At 43.7% G+C, this 23,350-nt stretch overlaps 1 protein-coding gene across 1 annotated transcript; it reads left to right on the forward strand.

Annotated features, from left to right (window-relative positions):
• Positions 1–114: 114 nt before the first annotated feature.
• GVQW3 (GVQW motif containing 3) lies at positions 115–1,041 on the forward strand. Its single transcript, XM_021062534.2, has one exon. The coding sequence runs from the start codon at positions 269–271 to the stop codon at positions 899–901; it is 633 nt and encodes a 210-aa protein (XP_020918193.2). The 5' UTR covers positions 115–268; the 3' UTR covers positions 902–1,041.
• The last annotated feature ends 22,309 nt before the right edge of the window (positions 1,042–23,350 follow it).

The raw sequence follows: 23,350 nt of genomic DNA on the forward strand, positions 1-23,350 counted from the left end.
CCAGCAGATCTCCGGGCACGAGTTGGACACTGTTGTGGGTTGTAGGAGATCTCATTCTCCCCAACTTTGCAGCTGCTCTTGGGCTTCATCAGCTTCTCGATTGGAAGCCAAGGGGCTAAAACTCAGAAAAGCAAATACACTTCCCTGATGAGGCTTCCAGAGGAGCAAGAATAGCGACGTGATGCCACCTGCAGCCCTATAAAGATTGGCCCCTCTGTCTTCCCCTCACAGTCGTGGCCTCTTAACGTTCTTGTGTTCAAGTGCCAAAATGAGTGACCGCTATCTAGAACAAAGGATTAGTATCAAATTTTGCGTGAAATTAAACAAGTCGGCAAGCGAGACCCACCATCTTTTAAAAGAAGCTTATGGGGAGGAAGTCATGTCAAGGGCCAGAGTTTTTGACTGGCACAAAAGGTTTAAAGAAGGGCGAGAAGACATTCGAGATGATGCCCGAAGTGGTCGTCCAGTCACTCACCGGACGGATGAAAATATCCGGAAGGTCAAGGACTTGGTTTGTTCCAACAGGCAGTTAACCGTGAGGATGATGGCTGAAGAGTTAAATTTAGATAAAGAAACCGTTAGACTCATTCTCAAAGAAAACTTGAATATGAGAAAAGTTTCTGCAAAAATTATATCAGGTATTCTGAAGGGTGAGCCTCAACCTCGCAAACTTGACTTTCGGTCTGATCTTTCCAAGGAAACGAGGAAAAATAGCTCATGTGTGGGGAAAAAGGGAGCAGGTGCTGAAACATGGAGTCCTCTTCAGTGCAAAGCTGGTGGGGAAATGCCTCTGCCGCTATCCCATCCCAAAATCCATTACCCTGCCAGCCAGCTTCTGCAGCCTTCATCTTCAGCAAGCCTTCCCACCAGGGCCGCTCAGGATTGGTTCACACCGTGGTGAAAGGACTGTGGGGTAGCTGAACCCGAGTTGGAAAGCTGCCTCTGGCTTAGGCACCCTCACTTGCTACTCATCTATTTTCAGCTTCTTTCCCATTCCTCCCTACTGGTCCTGGCCCTGTTCCTTACTCTTTGCTCGACTCTTGAGCCATCTTCCTTGCTGTGCTCCACAACTTTGAAGACCTTTTGGCTGTTGACTTTGGTACTGGCTAGTGCCTGAATTTTTTTTTTTCTAAATGAGGTTGGATCTTTTCACTGCCCAGACCTTAGCTTGTTATGGCTGTCTTCCTTTTGCTCAATTTCCTGCCTCAAGGGATCCTATTCCCATGAAAGGTGGGAGCAGAACCTCTTGGAATCTCCCTCTCTGTTCCCAGGGAGGCATACGCCTCTGAGAGGATCCCAAAAGAAGGCCTGCAGTTCCAGCCTGCTTCACAGGGAGGGTCTGAGGTATGGTGCAGAAGGCAGTAGCATGCTGACATAGGGAGCAGTGCTAAGGGCTGATCCAGCCCAAATGACTCAGGGGGAGCCCCTCAGAACTCAGTGATCAGCCACCGTAACCTTCTCACAGACCTACCCCTTACAGAAGAGCTGAGTTTGCTTCTTTCTAGTCTTGTGCTGTGGAATCCCCCCTGATACACACTCATTTGGGTGTCTCCCCTCTGCTGGAGGAGGAGGATCTGCTTTTGATAAACTGGGGACTCAGGTCCAGGCTGTGATGTGTGAGGAGAAGGCCAAGGTGACACTCTAGAGCTTGAATTAAGGCAGTCGGCTGCCCTTGTGCTGATGACCACACGGCAGCCTGTTTTTAGTAACCGATACCAGCAGTGTTGGGTGTGTGTGTGTTTTGAGCACCTGCAGTTTTTAGAACCCTGCTCCTTATGGACGGTGTGAGGTTTTGAAATAAGACCAAGGGCTGGGCGGACTGCTGGATGAGGTGGCTTCTGAACTGGATCTGAAAGGGAGGATGAGACAAGGGGGCTAGGGAGTTGGGGCAAGCTCCCCAGGCAGGTGGAATAGCATGAGGTTTCAGACCTGCCTCAGTGGGAAAATAATGGCACTCTTGGCTGAAACAGCAGAGTCTCAAGAGGAAGCTAATGGTGTCATGCAGAAGACAAATAGTCTGGGGTAATGTGCTTCCTCTCCTCGTCCCCCAACTCTTATCTAGTCTCATACATTGCATCTCCCTGAGTCTGTGCATAGGTTTGTAATAACCCACGTATTTGATGATTGAATTTTCTCATCAAACCCTCCCAAAAGCACAGGCTCTGCAAGTTCAACCTCCTTTATCGCTCACTGGCTCTCTGTCAGGATTTGTGGAATGAAATTTTTCCCCAAGTGGGTTCCAAGTCATACCACATAGACTGGAAATATCCCAGAAGGTCTGGTGGAAGAATGTGTGTGTTGGGTGGGGGTGGGATGGTTAGTACTCACATTCCAAGGGATTAGCCAGTGTCTCTGTCCTCACCCACGGATTTCTGCATAGAACAGCTCCTGTTATTTACTTGCCAAGTTAGTAAACAATATTGGTTGATAGCAGAGGCCCAACATTTATTCCAATTATTTCTAGCTCCTCTCTATTGCCTGAGTTCCCCACTAATAAATAGCGTCAGCTTTGAGGCCCCCTGATATTTAGAGCTTATCGCACAACTAAAAGATACTGTGCAGGAAAACTCTCAAGCTAAGCAACGGCTCACAGACTTCTGCCTGCTTAGCACTTTCTAGACTTTTCATCTCAGGATCATTACCTCTTCCTGCAACAGATGAGGCCCCGGGCTCCCCGTAAGTCCTTGCCAACAAGGATACTGCACTTCTGGAGGAAACTCCCAAAGCGGGCAACTTTTGGGCTGAATATAATGTGAATCTTGGCTCGGCCTGGGGGTGATGGCTGCAGAATTGTATGCTTCTGTGCCCAAGCCAGGTTCCTACAGCAGGACCTGGAGGCATGAGCTCTAATCTGTGATAACACAGAGGTCCTGAGAGAACTCATTTCTGGATTTATTCCTGTCCTGTGAACAGGCTGGGAGTGACCCTGCCAAAGATGCTAGAGCAAGACCATGCTGGAGTGCAGGGGACCAGAAGCAGGGTTGGCCCAGACAGGGTTTGGACAAAAGGCAAGTGGAAGCAGGTAATCGGGAGATTGAATTCAAATTGTTCCAAGGAGCTTAATGAAAAGATCTTAATTTATTATTACTTTAGCTTTTTTTTTTTTTTTTTTTTTAGGGCCACTCCTGTGGCATATGGAGGTTCCCAGGCTAGGGGTCAAATCAGAGCTGTACCACAGCTCACAGCCATGCCAGATCCTTAACCCACTGAGCAAGGCCAGGGATCAAACATGCGTCCTCATGGATGCTAGTCAGATTCGCTTCCTCCCTAATTTATTACTTTAGACCATGCCCTGTTTGGAAGTCAGATCCAACTACTCCCTGAACCCATTGCACATTTGCAAGGCTTCCCAGAAAATGTTCAGTGAGATGATGATAAACCCTAGGAAGCCTCAAGTTTGGGGGGAAGTGAAAATACTCCTGCAGAGGCGTCCCCTAGTGGCGTGGCAGGTTAAGGATCCAGCATTGTCACCGCTGTCATGTGGTTTTGATCCCTGACCCCAGAATTTCTGGATGTGGTGGGTGCAGCCAAAAAAATAAAAAATAAAAAATGCTCTTGCAGAGCAAGCCATTCATACATGGCTGCTCAAAATCCAGGCTAGAGCATGATCTCCAAGGAGTATCCCCCAAAAATATAAATAAAAGAAAAAAAAAAAAAAAGGAGTATCCATCCCAGGCAAGAGAGTTCTCATGTAACCCATACCCTTTAGGTGTCCACCTGCCAAATCCATTTTATTTCTTTTTCTTACTGCCCAGCCTGCACCTTGCTGCCTAGGACTCCTGAGCTTCTGCTCTTATCATCTCAGGGATCCACCCATCATTATGCCCCAGGCCCTTGTCCTTGACTTTTTTCAGGTACCAACTCAGTTACTGCTCCATTAGTCTGTGCTTGCTCCTCCGTTTCCCCAAGCTCCCACAGCTGCTTTTGTCAGCTTTGATGTGCTGAGCTGGCATTGCCCTTTTGGGCATGGTTTTCCACTCGGCTGCAACTCCTCTCTCTTCTAATTTTTGTTATCCCTCGTCTAGCTTTCCACTTCTGCCCTACGTCTCGAATAAGGAGATTGTCCGTTCTAGCCCAGGCCCCAGATTGTCCTCCTCTTTGCAAGAAGCACGGTAGGACAACACAGGAGAATGTGTTTGTTTGTTTGTTTTTTAATTAATGCATGTATAAGGGGCACACTGGGAAGCCACAAAAAAGCTTCCTCTCGCCCGTAGGCACCAGGGGTTCCACTCCCCGGAGGCAACCAGTATTACCAGTTTCTTGAGGCAGTTTGGGTACCTCTGGTAGTCAGGAGTCATGATATAATATCCAGATCCTATTCTCCCAGCAACTGTATTTTACCTGGCAGGAGAGGCTCCATCTAACCACAGCAGGTGAAGCCTGGCCCTCTCTCGGGGGCCTCAAAAAGAGAGCCGACCATCCGCAAACCTTGACCATCATTTTCAAGCTGAACCCACAGTCGAGGTAGTCTCTTTGGCTTTCAGGCTGATCTTCCCCATCCTGGTTCAGAATGCACATGGAATATTCTCTACCACAGGTGGAAGTCCGGGAGGAATAGGCACCTTCCCTGGGGTCATTGGGTTTATCTAATCTTTTCTCCACCCATCACCCCACCCTCTGCCTGTGCCACTAATCATGACCAGAAACAACAAGAATAAAATGTTCACCGGTGTATGATTTTGAAACACATGTGGATGGTTGTGCAGTCTTCTGAAAGCTGCCCCTGGCTCCAAGTTCTCATTGAGAGGTTATTGTTCAGGAAGAACGGGTACCTGGCACCTGCTTTCCAGAGGCTTCCTTTCAGGTCCATTTCTTTGAGTTCAGACCTAACTTTGGAGATGCCCAGATAAATCTGGATGCCAAAGGACTTGAGAACATCTAGTAAAGGAATGGGGTGCCATTGCGAACTGTCCGTCACTGTGTCACATGCACTGATCAACCAGCCTGCTGTTTGCAGATAGCCTTGCCAGCAGACTCCCTAGGCTCCTTGGGATGGGTCCCCAGGGTCCCATGTGGCTCAGTTGGTAAGACTCTTCTTTGCTGCTGGGACTGTGTATGCAACCCCACGTTCTCCAGCTGCTGCTTCGATGTATCCAAGCTATCAGCTTGGATCAGGTTTTTACATCCTACTTGAGGCGACACCCTTGTATTTCTCTTCTCTTGTCTCTGCCTTATCAGATCCTTGCACACACTGTCCCAGTTGCATCACCCTTCTCCCAGTATTAATATCCAGGGGAGGAGTTCCCGTTGTGGTTAACGAATCCGACTAGGAACCATGAGGTTTCGGGTTTGATCCCTGGCCTTGCTCAGTGGGTTAAGGATCCGGCATTGCCGTGAGCTGTGGTGTAGGTTGCAGACGCGGCTCGGATCCCACGTTGCTGTGGCTCTGGTGTAGGCCGGCAGCTGTAGCTCCGATTCAACCCCTAGCCTGGGAACCTCTACATGCCGCGAGAGCGGCCCAAGAAATGGCAAAAAAGACCGGAAAAAAAAAAAAAAAAAAAAACCGGAAAAAAATCTGGGGTGGAAAACTTCAATACCTCCAAGGACCCACTTAAATGTAGCAAAGAAGTCAGCAAACTTCAGTAAAGAAAATGTCTCAGGCTTGGGTGGGCCGTGTGGTGTCTGTTCTAACATCCCAGCGTTTTAATGCAAAAGCAGTCGTAGCTCACGTGGAAACAGAGGAACCCGGATGTGTCCTAATACAATTTATTTATGGATCCTGGGATGTAAATTTCCCAAGTTTTCACATGTCACAGAATATTATTTTTTCAACTGTTAAAAATATTATAAAAACATTCGTAGATGCAGGTCCTAGAAAAAAACAGATGGTGAGCCAGATTTGGTCCCCGGACCATAGTTTGCGGATATCTGTCTAGTGTATATAAAGTATGATTATAAAAATGACAGATGATTGATCCTTTTCTGTTGATAACATCATTAATGCTAAATTGATCTGGCAATGTATGGCAGTTTACTACTATAGAAATTGTGGAATACCAAAGGGAATCCTTACGGTGTCAGGAGAGTGAACTAGAGTGGAAAGATTGACTCTTTTACCTTAATCGTACTCTGGCTCACGAAATACGTTTTGTGCTGTTCTTGACTAAAAATGATAAGACCCACACTACTACCTATATTTCACCCTTGTAGTATCTCCAAAAAAACCTGGCCATGCTGAAAATGGTGCCAACTTAACAACCAGGGATAACAGAATGAACTAAAGATGACTTCTGAAATGGCCTTGACCCTGGGCAGCATTTGAATAAATTTATCGCCTATGAAAGTGACTACTATGGAGGTGACACCATTCACTGAATTATATTTTTTGCCTGCTTGCAAAAATAATTGTGTGTATCTATGTATTACTCACGTAAATATTTATATATGCCACATATATATATGGCTCCCTTTAGGCAAAAAAAAGCAAGTAAACACATCACCATTGGTGCCAAGCTATGTCCTTTTAGTGTGTTTCCTTGCTGTTCTCCTAAAGAGAGCCGTATTGTGTCCCCTTCATTTAAACTGATTTTCCAAAGTTGAAATCAAATCTTGGGATGGAACAGACCTTTGCAAGGGTGTTGAATCCAGCCAGTCATGTTTCCTTTGAATCCAGGAGTGGCTGAAAATGCTCCAGCTGCTGAAAAACTGCATCCGAAAGAAGATTCTGTGTTAATTCGGCAATTTTTTATTGCATGGCTCTACGTGCCAGGCACCGTCCTGTGTATTGGGGTGCAGCAATGAACAAAGCAGACACAGGCCTTAGATTTGACAGTCTGAAATCCAATTACATTGCTCTTCACGCTTGCAAAATTTCTGTTCCGTGTGCTCACACTAACTCGTTATTAGTTGCATACCTGGAAAAAGGTATAACCTTTGCCGCAGGCCTCTCTACTGTGCTCATGATGCCTCTCCAGCTGCATTAATAATTTAAAGACTCTATGTTCCACTTAATTTTTATTATCCCTCAGACCAATCTATATTGGTAGAAAAACACACTGGCAATTTTGGAAGTGTCCATTGGCAACAGCTTTCTGAAAAGCAGTTTGGCAGTATCTGTCAGGAACTTTAAAAATGTTTATATCTTCTGATCCTCTAATTCCACTTCTGGGAATCTCTCCTAAAGAAATAGTCTAAAATGCGGGCAAAATTTATGCTTAACAATCCAGAAGTCCAACCGTAAAAAATTGGTCAAGTCACTTACGATGTGACCATACCATAGACTGTCATGCTGTCATTGTGATTAACGTTTGTGAAGTGTTGAAGCTGCATGGCCAAACTCTTATCACGTTATGTGAAAGAGTGATATACAAGATTATATCCATAAATCTAAAAATATTTCTCTAGGAGTTCCCATCGTGGCGCAGTGGAAACGAATCCTCCTGGGAACCATGAGGTTGTGGGTTCAATCCCTGGCCTTGCTCAGTAGGTTAAGGATCTGGTGTTGCCGTGGGCTGTGGTGTAGGTCACAGATTTGGCTTGGATCAGATGGTGCTGTGGCTGTGGTGTCGGCCAGCAGCTGTAGCTCTGATTTAATCCCTAGCCTGGGAACCTCCACATGCCGCCCGGGTGCGGCCCTAAAAAGTAAAAAAATATACATATATCTCTCTCATTTTTCCCGCTGTGGCACAGGGTGTTAAAAATCCGACTGCAGTGGCTCGGGTTGCTGTGGATATGAGGGTTTGATCCCCGAGCCAGGAACTTCCATATGCTTGCGTGTGGCCATAAAAAAGTATATCTAAAACGTTATGAATTTTATTGCCAGAATAAAACAATAGCACCAAAAGTTGGCAATGGAAAGAGTGGGGCCAAACCACTGGTTTGTTCCAGGAACAGTTACCTGGCAGCCTTGACACGGAGACTGCATCGTACTGTTGTGTTGGTAGCAGGAGTGGGACCAAAAGGGAGAAGGGCCTTCTCAAAGGAGAATCCCTCCCTCCAGGAACCCCAAGTGGAATGAGAAGCCCCCACGAGTGACATGCTCCTGTGACATGGTCCTGGGGAGGTGAAGGAGCGCAGGTGGATCGAGCATATTCTGACAAGGGGGAAAGGATTTGAAGTTCGCTCCTGGGTAAAATGAACCTCATTCTTGCGTCCTCTCATCCAAGGTGAATATTCGCGAGATGGATTTGATTACAGCTGACTCTCTGAAGTCCCCTTGAGCTTCCATATAATTTCTTTAGGGTAAGAATGGCTTTCAGTGCTCCTCCCATACTGGGATACTCAGCACAATGTCCACAGGAATAGTCGATGTTCCACATGCAAATCGATCGTCATCTTAATGTTGTAACTTACAAGACTCTGAGGTTTGCACGTTGTTTTTTTTTTTTTTTTTGGTGTCCAGAATTACTATGCTTTCATTTATATCTGAAGAGTATTCATGTCACGAGATTTTAAAGTGAGAAATCATGTAGATATGCCCATCTATCCATAGAGGAAATTGTTGTTATGTTGGGAAGACGCATCTTTCATTGTTCGTTTAGCAAAATGTTTATCAGTAAAATGCCAAATGTACCCCCTTGGTGAAATTTTGGATTTTCAAATGAGTATGCAAGGTAAATACATGTTTAGAGGCTTAGACCGTGTAGCGTTCTTGAAGGTTTCAGTCTAACTCTCGGGCTATAGAAAGAACAAAACAGTGAGGCGAGGGTTTTAGTCCTGCTCCTTTAAGAAACCACGTGACTGGGAGTTCCCATCCTGGCTCAGCGGAAACAAATCCAACTAGGATCCATGAGGATGTAGGTTCGATCCCTGGCCTCACCCAGTGTGTTAAGGACCCAGTGTTGCCATGAGCTGTGGTGTAGGTCGCAGATGCAGCTCGGATCTTGGCATTGCTGCGGCTGTGGTATAGACCAGCAGCTACAGCTCCAATTGGACCCCTAGCCTGGGAGCCTCCATATGCCACGGGTGTGGCCCTAAAAAGACAACAGAAAAAGAAACCATGTGACCTTGGGCAGTTCGTTGGTCTCCCTGGAGCACTTCCGGTTACTCCTCATCTATCAAAGGAGAAAAATAAAACCTGTTTCATGGAGTCGTGTATTTTGTTCATTTAACAAAATGTGTTGATTGCTTGTGTGCATCTGACCCTGTTCCAGACACTGAGGATCCTGCAGGAAACACAATTAAAAAAAAAAAAAATGTTTTTCTGGGAGTTCCTGCTGTGGTGCCGGGGATTAATGATCCAGCTCATCTCTGTGGCATTGCTGGTTTGATCCCTGGCCCCGTGCAGTGGGTTAAGGATCTGGTGTTGCCTCAGCTGCAGCATTTGTGGCAGATGGGGCTTGGATTCAATCCCTGGCCCAGGAATTTCCATATGCCTCGGGTGCCTATGGAAGAAAAAGAAGAAAAAGAAAAAAATGTTCTGCTTCTTGAGTGCACATTTAAGGGATGGGGGGGGGACAGATAAGAAATAATATAAATGAGTGAAAATATACTGTGTCGTAGAGTGAGTGTAGATGCAAGGCTACTACGTGAATACTGTAGATGAGGCGCCCGGCCCAGGATCTGGTGTGGAGCGAGTACTCCGCAGATAGTAATTTTCTGTGCCTCTTCAGTCTTCCTAACAGCTCCTGAATTACTTTACAGCATGGTAGCCATCCGCACAAGGCCTGATCCAGCACCTTCTACCTCTTGCCAGTTGTATAAGGCCTGAGCCTGTTTTGCTTCAGAAGACAAAGGAATCTTTACAGGTGTGTTTGGCACTTCCTGTATGGCAAGTTAAGCCATGTGGTGCCGAAGCACGGTTGATAAATGTTCTTTTCTGAAGCCAGTTGGCAGGGGTCCTTGCCTAGAGCTCGTGGCCTTGGTCCACAAAGACAAAGGCATTGTATATTTGCTGCTGAAGCAAAATGGACTAGGGAATTGTACTGGCTGTTTCTCTTCAAGAAAAGACGTGTGACCTATGTCCCGTTCCAATGCTGGAGAACTGGGCAAAGTTTGCTTTATTTAATGGGAGACCGGGGCATTGACAAAAAGCCAGGAAAAAGGGTTTAATGCTTGTGGTTTTGTTATTTTTTGCCCATTGTAGAAAATTGGGGATGTTCAGAAATGTTTAAAGAAGGGAGTTCCCATTGTGGCGCAGCAGGGACGAATCCGACTAGGAACCATGAGGTTGTGGGTTTGATCCCTGGCCTCGCTCAGTGGGTTAAGGATCTGGCGTTGCCGTGAGCTCTGGTGGAGGTCGCAGACGCAGCTCGGATCCCCCGTTGCTGTGGCTGTGGTGCAAGCTGGCAGCTGTAGCTCCGATTAGACCCCTGACCTGGGAACCTCCATGTGCCGCAGGTGCTGTCCTAAAATGCAAAAAAAAAAAAAAGAAATGTTTAAAGACTCAACCAGAGGAGTTCCCACTGTGACTCAGCAGGTTAAGAACCCAGTTAGGATCCATGAGGATTTGGGTTCCATCCCTCGAATCACTCAGTGAATTAAAGATCCTGCATTGCCACAAGCTGTGGCATAGGTCTCAGATGCAGCTTGGATCTGGCATGGTTGTGGCTGTGACAAATACAGCCTCAGTCTGACCCTTAGCCCCAGGAACTTCCATATGCTGCAGGTGCAGCCCAGCCATAAAATGCAAAAAAAAAAAAAAAGAAGAAGCAACCAGGTATTTGACCAGACCCATCTCTCTGCCTCAACTTCCTCCTTCAAAACCATCCAGGATGTTTATGAATGAATAATCATTTACTGAATTCCTTCAGGCCAAGGCCTGTCTAGGCACAGAGTGTATAGCCCTTGCCCTTGGGCAGTGCCCAGCCTTGGGTAGGGAAAGGACCAGAGGTGGGGGACCCCAGAGGATGGGCTCCTACCTTAGACTGTCACTCTTTCCCAAAGGACAGCTCTAAGGAACAAGCTTTTATAAAGAATTGGGGCAGGGAGGAGAAAAAAAATTAAAAACACTAAAAAAAGAATTTAGAACAAAATGTTGGACTCATCACACTTAGGGTGATTGTGAGAAAATGGAGTATGGAGATGAAACACAGAGCAGCGGGAACTGGCCTGCTGCCCTTTGCCATCCCAGCTCCTCTGTGTCAAAGGGTCCTGAGTTCTGTCCTCAGGGACTCCGTGTGCAGTATGACTTCTCAGAAGAAACTGGACATTTAGGCTGTGGGCCAGTACCCCGGAGCCTTGCTTTAAGAACCTAATAAGTGAAAATTCAAAATTACAACCCAGATTAGATGAGGAAATTGGCCCAGGGAGGCTGAGTGAATTCTCTTGAATCACACGTCTAGATGGTGGCAGAGCCAGGATAATAATGAAGGACCTTGAATTTCACTCAGTCCAGGGAGTTTTTTTCCCATTACTCCATTGGTAATAATTCCCTTTACTAAAGCGTACATTCTTAAGATAATTTTAAAATAATGGTCACCCTTGCGTTTGATAAATATGATTTACCAAAGGTTGATTTTAATGCACTTTGGGGAGAACATATTTAGGGCATAGAAGGGGGTGCAAAGGTTTTCCCAAGTTTCCCTGGGGTGTCTAGTCCCCTTAGTTCTTCTCCCAGAGGTGTGCATTCATAAGTAAATGTTAGCATTCTGTCCTTCATTTTTTCCAGATGTTCTTCCCCCGTACTGTGCTATGTTTTGTGTCTTTAATATTTCTTCTATACATTTTAAAAAATCTGGGCACATAAATGCTAATAAAGTTCTCATCTATCTCCTCTGTGCTGTCTCAGATTTCTGGGTGTGTTTATATTGATGACACAGTGTCTAAAGCATGAACACTGTCACTTCATTAGGGCTTGTATTCCTCAACCCTAGACTTGTGTTGCTAGATGTTCCGAAAATTCACTGCACTTCACTTGTAAATGCCACTATACTGTGCCACCATATTTCCATAGTAACATATACTTCAAGAAGGAAAACAGAGGAAGCCCAAGGAAATGGGAAGTAAGCTTCAAATTAAAAAAAAAAAATCATTTAAAATAGTATATATTTTTACAAATAGGGAATTTTTTTTTTTTGCCTTTTCTAGGGAGAGTCCCAGGCTAGGGGTCTAATCGGACCTGTAGCCCCCAGCCTATGCCAGAGCCACAGCAATTCGGGATCTGAGCCACGTCTGCAACCTACACCACAGCTCCCAGCAACAGCTCCCAGCAACGCCGGATCCTCAATCCACTGAGCAAGGTCAGGGATGGAACCCGCAACCTCATGGTTCCTAGTCGGATTCGTTAACCACCAAGCCACGACGGGAACTCCAGAAATGGGGAATGTTAAGTTCCAGTTTGAGGTCCCTTGAGAACAGAATGTCCTGCAATATCCACCACCAACCAAGTGGTCCAATTTCGGAGTCACACTTCCTTTGAGCCTCCCGTCCTGTCAGGTCCACACCATTCCCCTAACATTTCTTAGTGTCCTCGGCTGCAACCAGACAGGGGTGTCAGCCACCTGTCGTCATACTGTCTTGAGGTCCATCCTCTACACTGCTGCACACGTGCTCCTTAGTTTGGAGTTTGCTGAAACCAGGACACTTTTCGACACCAGCTTTTTGAGCTTGAATGAGTCACAGCCTCTGCCTGGAATCCCTGCCTGCTGCCATCAGCCTGGCAAACGCCTACTCAGCACTCAAGCCCCACTTCTCAGGAAAGCAGCCCCCAGTTTCCAAAGCCCATTCTTATGTCAAGGAAACTGTAACACTTAATTGTTTGCAGGACGTTTTTTCCTCCCCTACCAACTCCGAACTCAAAAGCCAAGACCACATCTGATTTCTCTCTCAATTCCCTGCCTGGGGAACATAGCTTGCCTGTAGCTGTTCATTAAATGTCTGCTAGATGGATGAAAGATTAGACTTTTATGCAAACCGCTTTTTTAGATTTGTGATTCAATTCACCATCTCAACCATTTTAAAGTGTACCTTTCGGTGGGGTTTAGCACATTCACAGTGTGGGGCAATCATGCCGCTATCTAGTTCCAGAACACTCCAAAAGGAAAACTTTGTATCCACCAAGCAGTCACTCCCCATTCACTCTCTTCTTCCAGCTCCTGGCAACCACTAATCAATGTTCTGTCTCTGTGAATTTGCCAGTTCCGGACATTTCACATAAATGGAATCGTGCCATATGTGACCTTTGCGTCTGGCTTCTTTGATTTAGCAGAGTGTGTTCAAGATTGACCCATGTTGCAGCATGCTTCCAAACCTCTTTATTCTTAGAACTGAGGAACAGTGTATGTTATTCATCTACCACATTTTGTTTCTCTGTTCATCCACTCACGGACATGTAGGTTGTTTCCCCCTTTTGGCTAAGATGAATGGTGTTGCTTTGAACGTGTATGTGCAAATTTTTGTTGCAACACCTATTTTTAATTCTCCTGAGCATACACCCAGGAGTGGAATTGCTGGGTAATATGGTATTCTATGTTCAACTTATGGAGGAATCTCCAGACTATTTTCCACAACAATTGCACCATTTTACATTCCCACCAACAATGCGCAAGGGGAGAGTTTCAATTTCTCCACATTCTCTCCAACACTTTATTCATTTATTTTTACTCTGTCCATCCTAATGAGTGCAAAGTGGTATCTTGTGGTGTTGATTTGCATGTCCTAATGACTAATGATGCTGAGCATCATCGCTTCGTGTACTTTTTTGGTCCTTGTGTATATCTTCTTTGGAGAAATGTTGGTTCAAGTCCTTTGCCCTTTTCTTTGGGTCATGTGCCTTTTTGTTGTTGAGTGATAAGAGTTCTTCATACATGCTGGATACTAAACCCTGATCAGATACATTCTTTGCAAATACTTCCTGCCATTTGGTAGATTATCTTTGTCCTTTCTTGATAGTGTCCTTTGATGCGCAAAAGTTTTTAATTTTGATGAAGTCCAATTTATCTATTTTTTTCCTTTGGTCGTTTGTGCTAAGAAACCATTATCCAGTCCAACGTCATGTAGATTTACCCCTGTGTTTTCTTCCAAGAGTTCAGTAGCTTTAGCTTTTCCATTTAGGTCTCTGATCCGTGTTGAGTTTGTTTTTGTACATAGTGTGAAATGAGTGCCCACCTTCACTCTTTTGCCTGTGGACATCCAGTTGTCTTGCACCATTTGTTGAAAAGACTCTTCTTTCCCCCATTTTCTCCTTTATTTTTGAAAGATATTTTCCAGTATAATTAACAATTCTTTTCTTTCTGTCTGTATCGTAAAGATTTTGCTTCACTATCTTCTGGCTTGCATTTTTTCTGATGAAAAGTCTGCTGTAATTCTTTGTTCCTCTGTATGTGCTGTTTCCTTTTATGGTGAACTTAAAAGACTTTTTTTATCACTGACGTTAGCAATTTAATTAAGATATGCCCTGGAGTAGCTCTCTTCATGTTTCTTGTGCTTGGGGTTCACTTATCAAAACTAAGATACCAACACTGGTACATTAATAAGAACTAAACTCCGTGTTTTATTCATAGCTCAACAGTTTCTCCATTAAGGTCCTTTTTTTGGTTCCAGGAACCAGTTAAAGATACCACATTTAATTTAGTTGTTATGTCTGCTATTCTCTTTTGACCCATGGCAGTTTCTCAGTCTTTTCTGGTTTTTTATGACCTTGAAAGGAGTACTGGTCATGTATTTCATAGAAATCCCTTAATTTATGTTTGTCTGAGGTTTTCTTTATGATTAGACTGGGGTTATGGGTTTTGGGAAAGAATAACATAGAGGTGAAGGGTCCTTATTATTATTATATCAAATTAGAAGGCACATGATATCCACATGACATCGCTGCTGATGCTAACTTTAATCACTTGGTTAAGGTAATTTTGCTAGGTTTTCCTATTGTAACGTTACTATTTTTCCCTTCCCATCCTCTGTTCTTTAGAAGCAAATCACTAAGTTCAGGACACACTCAGGGAGAGAGGAGTGGCTAAGTTCCAACTCCTACAGAGGGAAATATCTGCGTATGTTATTCAGATTCTATCTGGAGTAGTTATCTTTTCACCTCACTTTGTTTATTCAATGATTTATTTATATCCGTTTATATCAGTTTGGACTCATAGATGTGTATTTAATATTTTGGATTATAATCCATTACTATGTTATTAATTTTATTGTTCAAATTGCTCCAGCTTTGGCCATTAGACGCTCTTTCAGGTTAGTTTCAGTGTCTCATTGACGGGCTCCATCCTCTTGTTTTCTGAGCACTTCCTTGCTTTCTGTTCTTACATCATGTTCCAGGGTCATTCTTGCATTTTGTCATTCCACAGCCCCAAGCAACCATTTCTCAAAATAACTCTGGTTCCTTTTATTGGAGAATGGTATTTAGAAACCAAGATATGGACACTGAGTGTGTTTGTTACTACTGGGATTTGGCCCCTATTTAACAAGCCCATTTTTTTTCTCTACCTACTTGATGGCATGGAATAGAGTTATAACTATTTTAATGTCCTCATCTATGCATTGTACCTATCTTGATCCGTTTCAATTGACTGATTTTTTTTCCTCGTTATGGCTCCTTCTATATGCAAAGAGCTTTTGGGTGTTACTTTGAAGCTTCATTAGTTGGAACATCAGCCTCGGGCTGATGTTGCCTCACTATTGTGGCAAAGTCCATCTTCTGCCTTGTGAAATATGCCTTGTTATTCTGAGTGTGGGGAATAGGAACTAGACCTGTGTGATCTCCAAGAATTGTTCCTTCTAATTCTTTTTGGGTGGTTCTCTTTCTGGCTTCAGGTAGGTTCCTCACATACATGCTTGAAGACTCGAGGGAGACCCACAGCAGAAAGCTAGAACTTCCTTTTTCTGCAGCTCTCTTCTCTTTGGCACTCTTCCCTGTAAACTCTTGCCACCTTGGCTACCCCGAGTCTTCACTCCATCTCATCAACTCAGGGAGACTACTGGGCTCTGCCTGGCTTTACTCTCTTTATACCAAGGCCTGGAAATTCCCTCAAGAGGTAAGCAGGGACAAGTGACGGGCTTTTTCTTCCCTCATTTCCTGTCTCTTAGGAATCACTATCTTTAGTCATCTGATAGCCAATGTCTTAAAAACCATTGTTTCCTCTATTTATCCAGATTTGGAGCTGCTTCATGTGAGAAGGTAAGTCCAGCCCCTATTACTACATCTTGGCCAGAATCAATCATATAAGCATAGGAAAATGGTAGAGCCAGCGTTATGATTAGCACAGAGGTATGCATAAGACTTAATAAAGGCAATATTAATAGTGGTTAAGAGTATGCACTCTGGAACAAGACTGCTCAGATTCAATTCTGGCTTTCCATCTAAAGAGCTGGAAACCTGAGCCAGTTATATAACCTTTCTGGGCCTTGACTTCCTCATCTTTAAATGGGGATCATAATAGCCCTATCTCATTGGAATGAGTTAAGGGTGAAATAGATGAATACATGTTAAGCACCTGGACCAGTGCTTGGTTCAGAGAAAGCATTCAATAAACATTAGCTATTACAATTTTGAATACAGTAGTCCCCCTCTCCCCTTATTTGCAGAGGATACATTCCAAGACCCCCAGTGAATGCTTGAAGCCACGGATGCTACTGAATCTTCTATGCACTGTTTTTTTCCTATAAAGGCATATGTATAATAAAGTTTAATTAATAAATTTGGCACAGTAAGAGATTAACAACAGTAACTAATAACAAAATAGAATATTTTTAATGATATACTGTAATAAAGATTATGGGAAAGCGGTCTCTCTCAAAATAGCTGGGGTTTTTTTTTTTTGTCTTTTTTTTCCTTTAGGGCCACATCCGTGGCATATGGAGGCTCCCAGGCTAGGGGGTCACATTGGAGCTGTAGCTGCCAGCCTATACCACAGCAATGCCAGATCCGAGCCACATCTGTCACCTACACCACAGCTCACGGCAACGCCAGATCCTTAACCCATTGAGCAAGGCCAGGGATCGAACCTGCATCCTCATGGGTGCTAGTCAGATTCATTTCCACTGAGCCATGACAGGAACTCCTCAAAACATCTTCTTGGGCTGTACTCACCCTACTTCTTGTGATGATGTGAGATGATAAAATTTCTATGTGATGGGATGAAGTGAGGTGAAAGGCATAGACACCCTGGTGTATTGTTAAGCTACTATTGGCTTTCTGATGTTTTGATGAAGAGCATCTGCTCCAGGTGATACTGGATTATCCGGAACCACGACAATGATGATGGTTGGATGTCAGGAACAGATGAAGGTAATGGTTGGAGATTCTAGGTAGAATCGAACAGATGATGCAAGGGAGTCCCCATTGTGGCGCAGTGGAAATGAATCTGACTAGTATCCATGAGGATGCAGGTTCAATCCCTGGCCTCACTCAGTGGGTTAAGGATCCAGCGTTGCCACGAGCTGGATACACAGGGTGTATGTTGCAGATGTGGCTCAGATCCTGCGTTGCTGTGGCTGTGGCTGTGGCCAGCAGCTGTAGTTCCAGTTCAACCCCTAGCTTGGGAACTTCCATATGCCTTGGGTGCAGCCCTAAAAAAGCAAAAACAAACAAAAACAAAACATGATGCAAGATTTCACCAAGCTGCTCAGAATAGTATGCAAGTTAAAAATACGAATTTTTTTATTTCTAGAATTTTTCAGTTAATATTTTCTGACCATAGCTGACCACAAGAAACTAAACCTGCAGAAAGTAAAACAGCAGATCAGGGGCGACTACTGTACTTGTTCAAAGTAGCCAGCAAATTTGGCTGTGAGTTCCCTAGTGACCCCAGCTAAGTGGAAATATCAGTTACATGATCTAGTGTCCATAAAATATATACAAACTTTTTGTACAAGAAAAGTACAGATTTCAGAATATTTCCTCCCAATATTCCTCATAAAGAGGATACTGTGTGTGCCTGGAATATTATACCAGCCAGAGGGAGTTTCTCAGGATTTTGTCTTTACCACCCCCTCCAAATAGCCAATAGCTTCACACGAGAGCTCAGTTCAGTGAAAGTGATTCCACTGGGACTGAAATATTGTAGTACCTTTGGTCTGGCTTAATCCAAAGATAAAATTTATAATGTCAACATGAAACGACTGAACCACTTGTCCTTTGGGCAATACCCCATAAATATAGGGGGGTCAATTAGGAGCCAATTACAAGGTTCAGGCATCACAACTAAAGCCTGAGCCAAAGAACTAGCTCCAGGGTGAAAGGGCCTTGGCAGGGAACCAGCCCACTGTACAGTGAGAATCCACAAGGCTTGGCAGCTGCCTGAATAACTACAGGGAGGAGGAACTTTCAAGGCCCAGGAATGGAAGGATTTAAAGATGGAAAGAGAACAGCATCTTTGTGTTGTCCAAATCTTCTGTAGACTTAGAAATATTTTGTCTTCTTACTTCATCAGCTACTGAGGGGGATGTGTCAAAATCTACTATGTGGATTTGTCCATTTCTCCTTGTAATTCTGTCTTATGTATTTGGTACAAATATGCTCTAGTTATTATATTTTCTTGATGAACTGTCCCTTTTATCATTAAAGTAGATGCCTCTATCCCTAGCAATGCCTTTTGACTTAACATCTGTTATTGTTGCATTATTTCATTTGGTATTTGCCTAGTATATTTCCCAATTTTTAACATGTCTGTGCCATTATCTTTTTAAAATTAATTTTAGTGAAGTGTAGTTGATTTACAATGTTGTGTTAGGCTCAGGTGTACAGCAAAGTGATGCAGTTACACATACATATGAATGTAGCTATATATGTTCTTTGTTCAGATTCTTTTCTATTATAGATAATTATAAGATATTGAGTATAGTTCCTTGCGCTATACAGCGTGTCATTATCTTTTGAATGTATCCTTATAACCAATACACAGCTAGATTTTTTTAAAAGTCCAATCTGAGAATCTTTGTCTTTTTTTCCTTTTCTTCTCTTTTGGGCACCATGTGGCATATGGAGCTCCAGGACCAGGGGATCAGATATGAGCCACAGTTGTGACCTACATCATAGCTGCAGCAACACCAGATCTTTAACCCACCGTGCAGGGCGGGAGATGGAACCTGCATCCTGGCGCTTCGGTAACCCTGCTGATCCCATTGTGCCACAGTGGGAACTCCTTTGACTTTTCTAAGCATGTTGATATTTTTTATTATTATGATATATTGAGGATATTCCCCCCCTTTGTCTGTTCGCCACGTGTTTTATTTGATCTATTCTCTTAGCCTGCCTTCTTTTACTTGGTTTTTTTGTTTTGTTTGTTTTTTAGGACCACACCTGCAGTATATGCACGTTCCCCAGGCTAGGGGTCAAATCAGAGCTGCAACTACTGGCCTACGCGGGATCCCAAGCCACATCTGCGACCTATACCACAGCCAACGGCGATGCCGGATCCCTGACCCACTGAACGAGGGCAGGGATTGAACCCACACCCTCATGGATACTAGTCGGATCTGTTTCCCCTGAGCCACATGGGAACTCCTTTGATTGTTTTCTTGACTCCTTTTTTTATTCCCACTAGTGGTTGGAAGTTAGACATTCTAATCATATTCCTTCAGTGCGTGTTCTTAGGTTATCAATGTGCATACCTGACCTACCATTGTTGAGTTAATCACTATCTCTAGCTCCTTATAAAGGCTTCAGGAGCTTTAGAATTCTTTAATTCAGATCTCTACCCCCTTCTGTCTTCCAAGTAATTTGGTTTTTAGAATTTAGCTCCCCCTTACTTTAACGACTCACTCCCCCGTCTCCATTAGATTTTTAACAGCCAGTAGTTATAAATTTACAAACATGCATAGCAATTTCTTTGCCTGTCTTTCTATAGTCCTTTCTTTTTATTGAAATGTAATTTGTGTACAATAAAGATCATTCTTCTAAAGTTATACTTCAGTGGTTTTCAGCATATTCACAAAATTGCACGACCATCACCACTATCTAATTTTAGAGTATTTTCATCATCCCCCCCCAAATCCCATCCCTTTAACCAGTCACACCCCATTCCTCCTATCCCTAGCCCCCGGCAACCACTAATCTACTTTCTGTCTCTATGGATTTGCCTATTATGGATATTTCATATAAATGGAATCATATAATATATGGCTTTTGTGTCTGGCTTCTTTCACTGACAGAGAGTTTTCAAGTTTCATTCGTGTTGGAACATGTATCAGCACTTCATTCCTTCTTATGCCTGAATAATATTCCATTGCAATGGATAAAACACATTTTATTTATCTATTCATTAGTTGGTGGACATTTGAATTATTTCCACTTTTGGGCTGTCATACGTAATGCTGCTATGAACATTTATGTACAAGCATTTTTGTGGACATGTGTTTTCAGTTCTCTGGGACATACACTTAGCAGTGGAAACCATTATTTCTTGTATTTCATGGTATGCTTATAGATATTTAATAACCAGTGCTCATGTAGTAGGGCACAAGGGAGCCCCAATTTGCAGCATTTAGGGTTTTTTTTTTTTTTTTTGTCCTTTTGTCTTTTTAGGGACGCATCTGCGGCATATGGAGGTTCCCAGGCTAGGGGTCCAATCAGAGCTGTAGCCACTGGCCTACACCACAGCCACAGCAAGGCTAGATCCCAGCCGCGTCTGCAACCTACACCACAGCTCATGGCAATGCCAGATCCTTAACCCACTGAGTGAGGCCAGGGATCGAATCCACATCCTCATGGATGCTAGTCAGGTTTGTTAACTGCTGAGCCACGATGGGAACTCCTGTAGCATTTGTTGATCTCTGAGATGCAAACACTCAAGCAGCCAGTGTGATATCACTGAAACTTAGAGAAAGGGAAAGATGCCCGGTAGCACACCATTCTATTCCCCCATAGAGCTGCGGGAGATAACCTCAAGAGCATAGATAATAGCAAAATTGTAGGAAAATAATGAAGAGGTGATGCATCATGAATATTTTTTACCCCATTTTATTTTTTTTAATTAATTAATTAATTTTTTTTTTTTTGTCTTTTTGCCTTTTCTAGGGCTACTCCCCCGGCATATGGAGGTTCCCAGGCTAGGGGTCTAATTGGAGCTGTAACCACCAGCCACAGCAACACGGGATCCAGCCACCTCTGCAACCTACACCACAGCTCACGGCAACGCTGGATCCTTAACCCATTAAGCAAGGCCAGGGATTGAACCCGCAACCTCATGGTTCCTAGTCGGATTCGTTAACCACTGTGCCATGATGAGAACTCCTTTTACCCCTATTTTAAAAGTGATTCATTTCATTGTAAGTTTATATAATTTAATAGCAGTGACTATATTTAACAACCAGTTCTCAAAATTCCTGTCATTTTCGCAGTCAGCTCTTTGGAAGGATGTGAGCTGATTCTAGCACCTCGCTTGCTTCCCTCCACCCTTACACCTAACTTATTTTTCTGGATGGAAATTTTCTTCTTATTGAATCCACTAGCATTCTTTAAGCACAGTTTGTGTGAGGTACACTCACTGCCTTTTCTTGTCTGAAAATGTGGCTGTCACTTATGAATTGCCCGGTGCACAGACTGGCCATTTGAGATTTATGTGCTTTTCACATTTTGAAAATATTATCCTCCTGTCTTTTGGTCTCCATTGTTGCTGGTGAGAAGGCTGCTGTCATAGTTAACATCGCTTTTGGTAATCTGGCCCTTTTCACTGGGGCCTTTTACAGTTTTCGCTTGGCCTTGTGGTTTTGCAGTTTCATCAGGGTATGCCTAGTTATTAAATTGTTGGTTCTGTTTCTCTGGAGAGCCCTGACATATGGAGCTATAATATTTTTAATAATGATTTTCCGCCATTCCCTCTATTAAATCTTTCTGGAACTCCTATTAGACATATACCTGACTTTCTCTTTTGATCCTTCGTAGCTCTTAAACTGTTGTTCAGGTTTTCTCGCCCTTTTTTTTCTTGAAACTCCCTTTTGGTTCATTTTCCTCAAATGTTTCTTCTCCTTGTAGGTTTGCATCCTCTGAGTTTTTCATTTCAGCGGCAGTGTTTTTCATTCCAGGAAGTTCTAGGTGGTTCTTTTTCAAATCGCCGGACTCTCTTCCTCTCATACTGTTCTGTGTTTTTGTTTTGTTTTGTTTTAAATTATGGCTTCTGTTGCTTCTATTATATCTGTCTTAATCATTCTAATTCATGGTCTCTTTCAAATGGTTCTATTTTTACCCTTCTTCTCTCTGGTGTGTTGTGTTGGTTGACTCTCCATTTTGCTCGTTTCTTTTTTCCTGTGGTTTGATACTTTTTGTGAGCATTTTTTCATCAGGGATTTTTTTTTTTTTTTTCCTAGTGGATTCTGCAAGCCCTGGATTGTGAGGCATCCTTGCAGAGCTATTTTGAATTTGCTTCAGCCTAAACCTAAGAATTTCAATAGGTTTTACTTTAGCTCTAACCTAAGAATTTTAAGGCCTGGACCAATTTTTATGGTAATTTATCTCAGTAGGTGCCTACACATACAGGTAGAGTAAATTTAAACCCCCACATGCATCTGGCAGTGACTGGGATTTTTCTGTTTCTCATGAGTACCATTTTTTTCCCCATCCAAGGCCTCTTCAGACACCAGGCTTCCTTGAACTTCTCTGCCCCTGGGGTACAGTTTTTCAGTCTCTTTTTCGTAGAAGGGGGCAGAGCTTCCAATGTCAGGGCTTCATGCAGGGGGCTCAGTTCCAGCTTTCTCACCTGCCTGGGACTGAAGCCCCATCTCCTACTCCTCAGTGTACAGTGGAACCTGGCCTGCAGCTCTCAGGGTCTGTAGCTAAGTGTGAAATCCCTGTGGCTGCTACATCACCTGTACCCTTTTCTGGCTCTGAGTTTTTCTTTCTTTCTTTTTTTTTTTTTTTTTCATTTCTGATATCTGGGGACTTCTCTTTATATTTTTCAGATTTAGCAATAAAAATATAACATGTCTGTTACAGTTCATCTAGCATCTCTACGTGTCTGTAGCAGGGGGTGGGATGGGAAACCCACCTACATCAGGGTAGTTGGTCAGGTTTCTGGAAGTTCCCAGATCAGGAGCGATCATTCTGTGGGGAAAACATTTCTTGTCTGCATTTTACAGATAAGAAAACTGAAGCTCAGAACGGCTGTCTACATTGCCAAAGGCAAAAAACTTTACATAGGGAAATGGGTTTTGTGTTCAGTCTGTTTGCAAGATCCCATGCAAGATATCTAGGCATCTTAAAATTACCTTGATACCTCTACCTTCTCTCCATGATTAGCTTTTTTTTTTTTTTTTTTTGGTCTTTTTAGGGCTGCACCTGCGGCATAGGAAGGTTCCCAGGCTAGGGGTCGAATCGGAGCTGTAGCCGCTGGCCTACACCACAGCCATAGCAACGCCAGATCCAAGCTTCGAATGTGACCCACAACACAGCTCATGGCAATGCCAGATCCTTAACCTGCTGAGCAATGCCAGGGATCAAACCTGCGTCCTCATGGATACTGGTCAGATTCGTTTCCTCTGAGCCACGATGGGAACTCCCGTGATTAGCTTGTATGGATAATCCACCCCT

The sequence above is a fragment of the Sus scrofa genome, chromosome 9, assembly GCF_054392235.1.
Source record: "Sus scrofa isolate SSC_HxYL_T2T_F1_AM1 chromosome 9, Sscrofa_HxYL_maternal_Yorkshire_Landrace_v2.0, whole genome shotgun sequence".
NCBI lineage: Eukaryota > Metazoa > Chordata > Mammalia > Artiodactyla > Suidae > Sus > Sus scrofa.

Coding starts and splice junctions, on each gene's coding strand:
- GVQW3 (XM_021062534.2), top strand. CDS start 269: ATGAGTGACCGCTATCTAGAACAAAGGATTAGTATCAAATTTTGCGTG.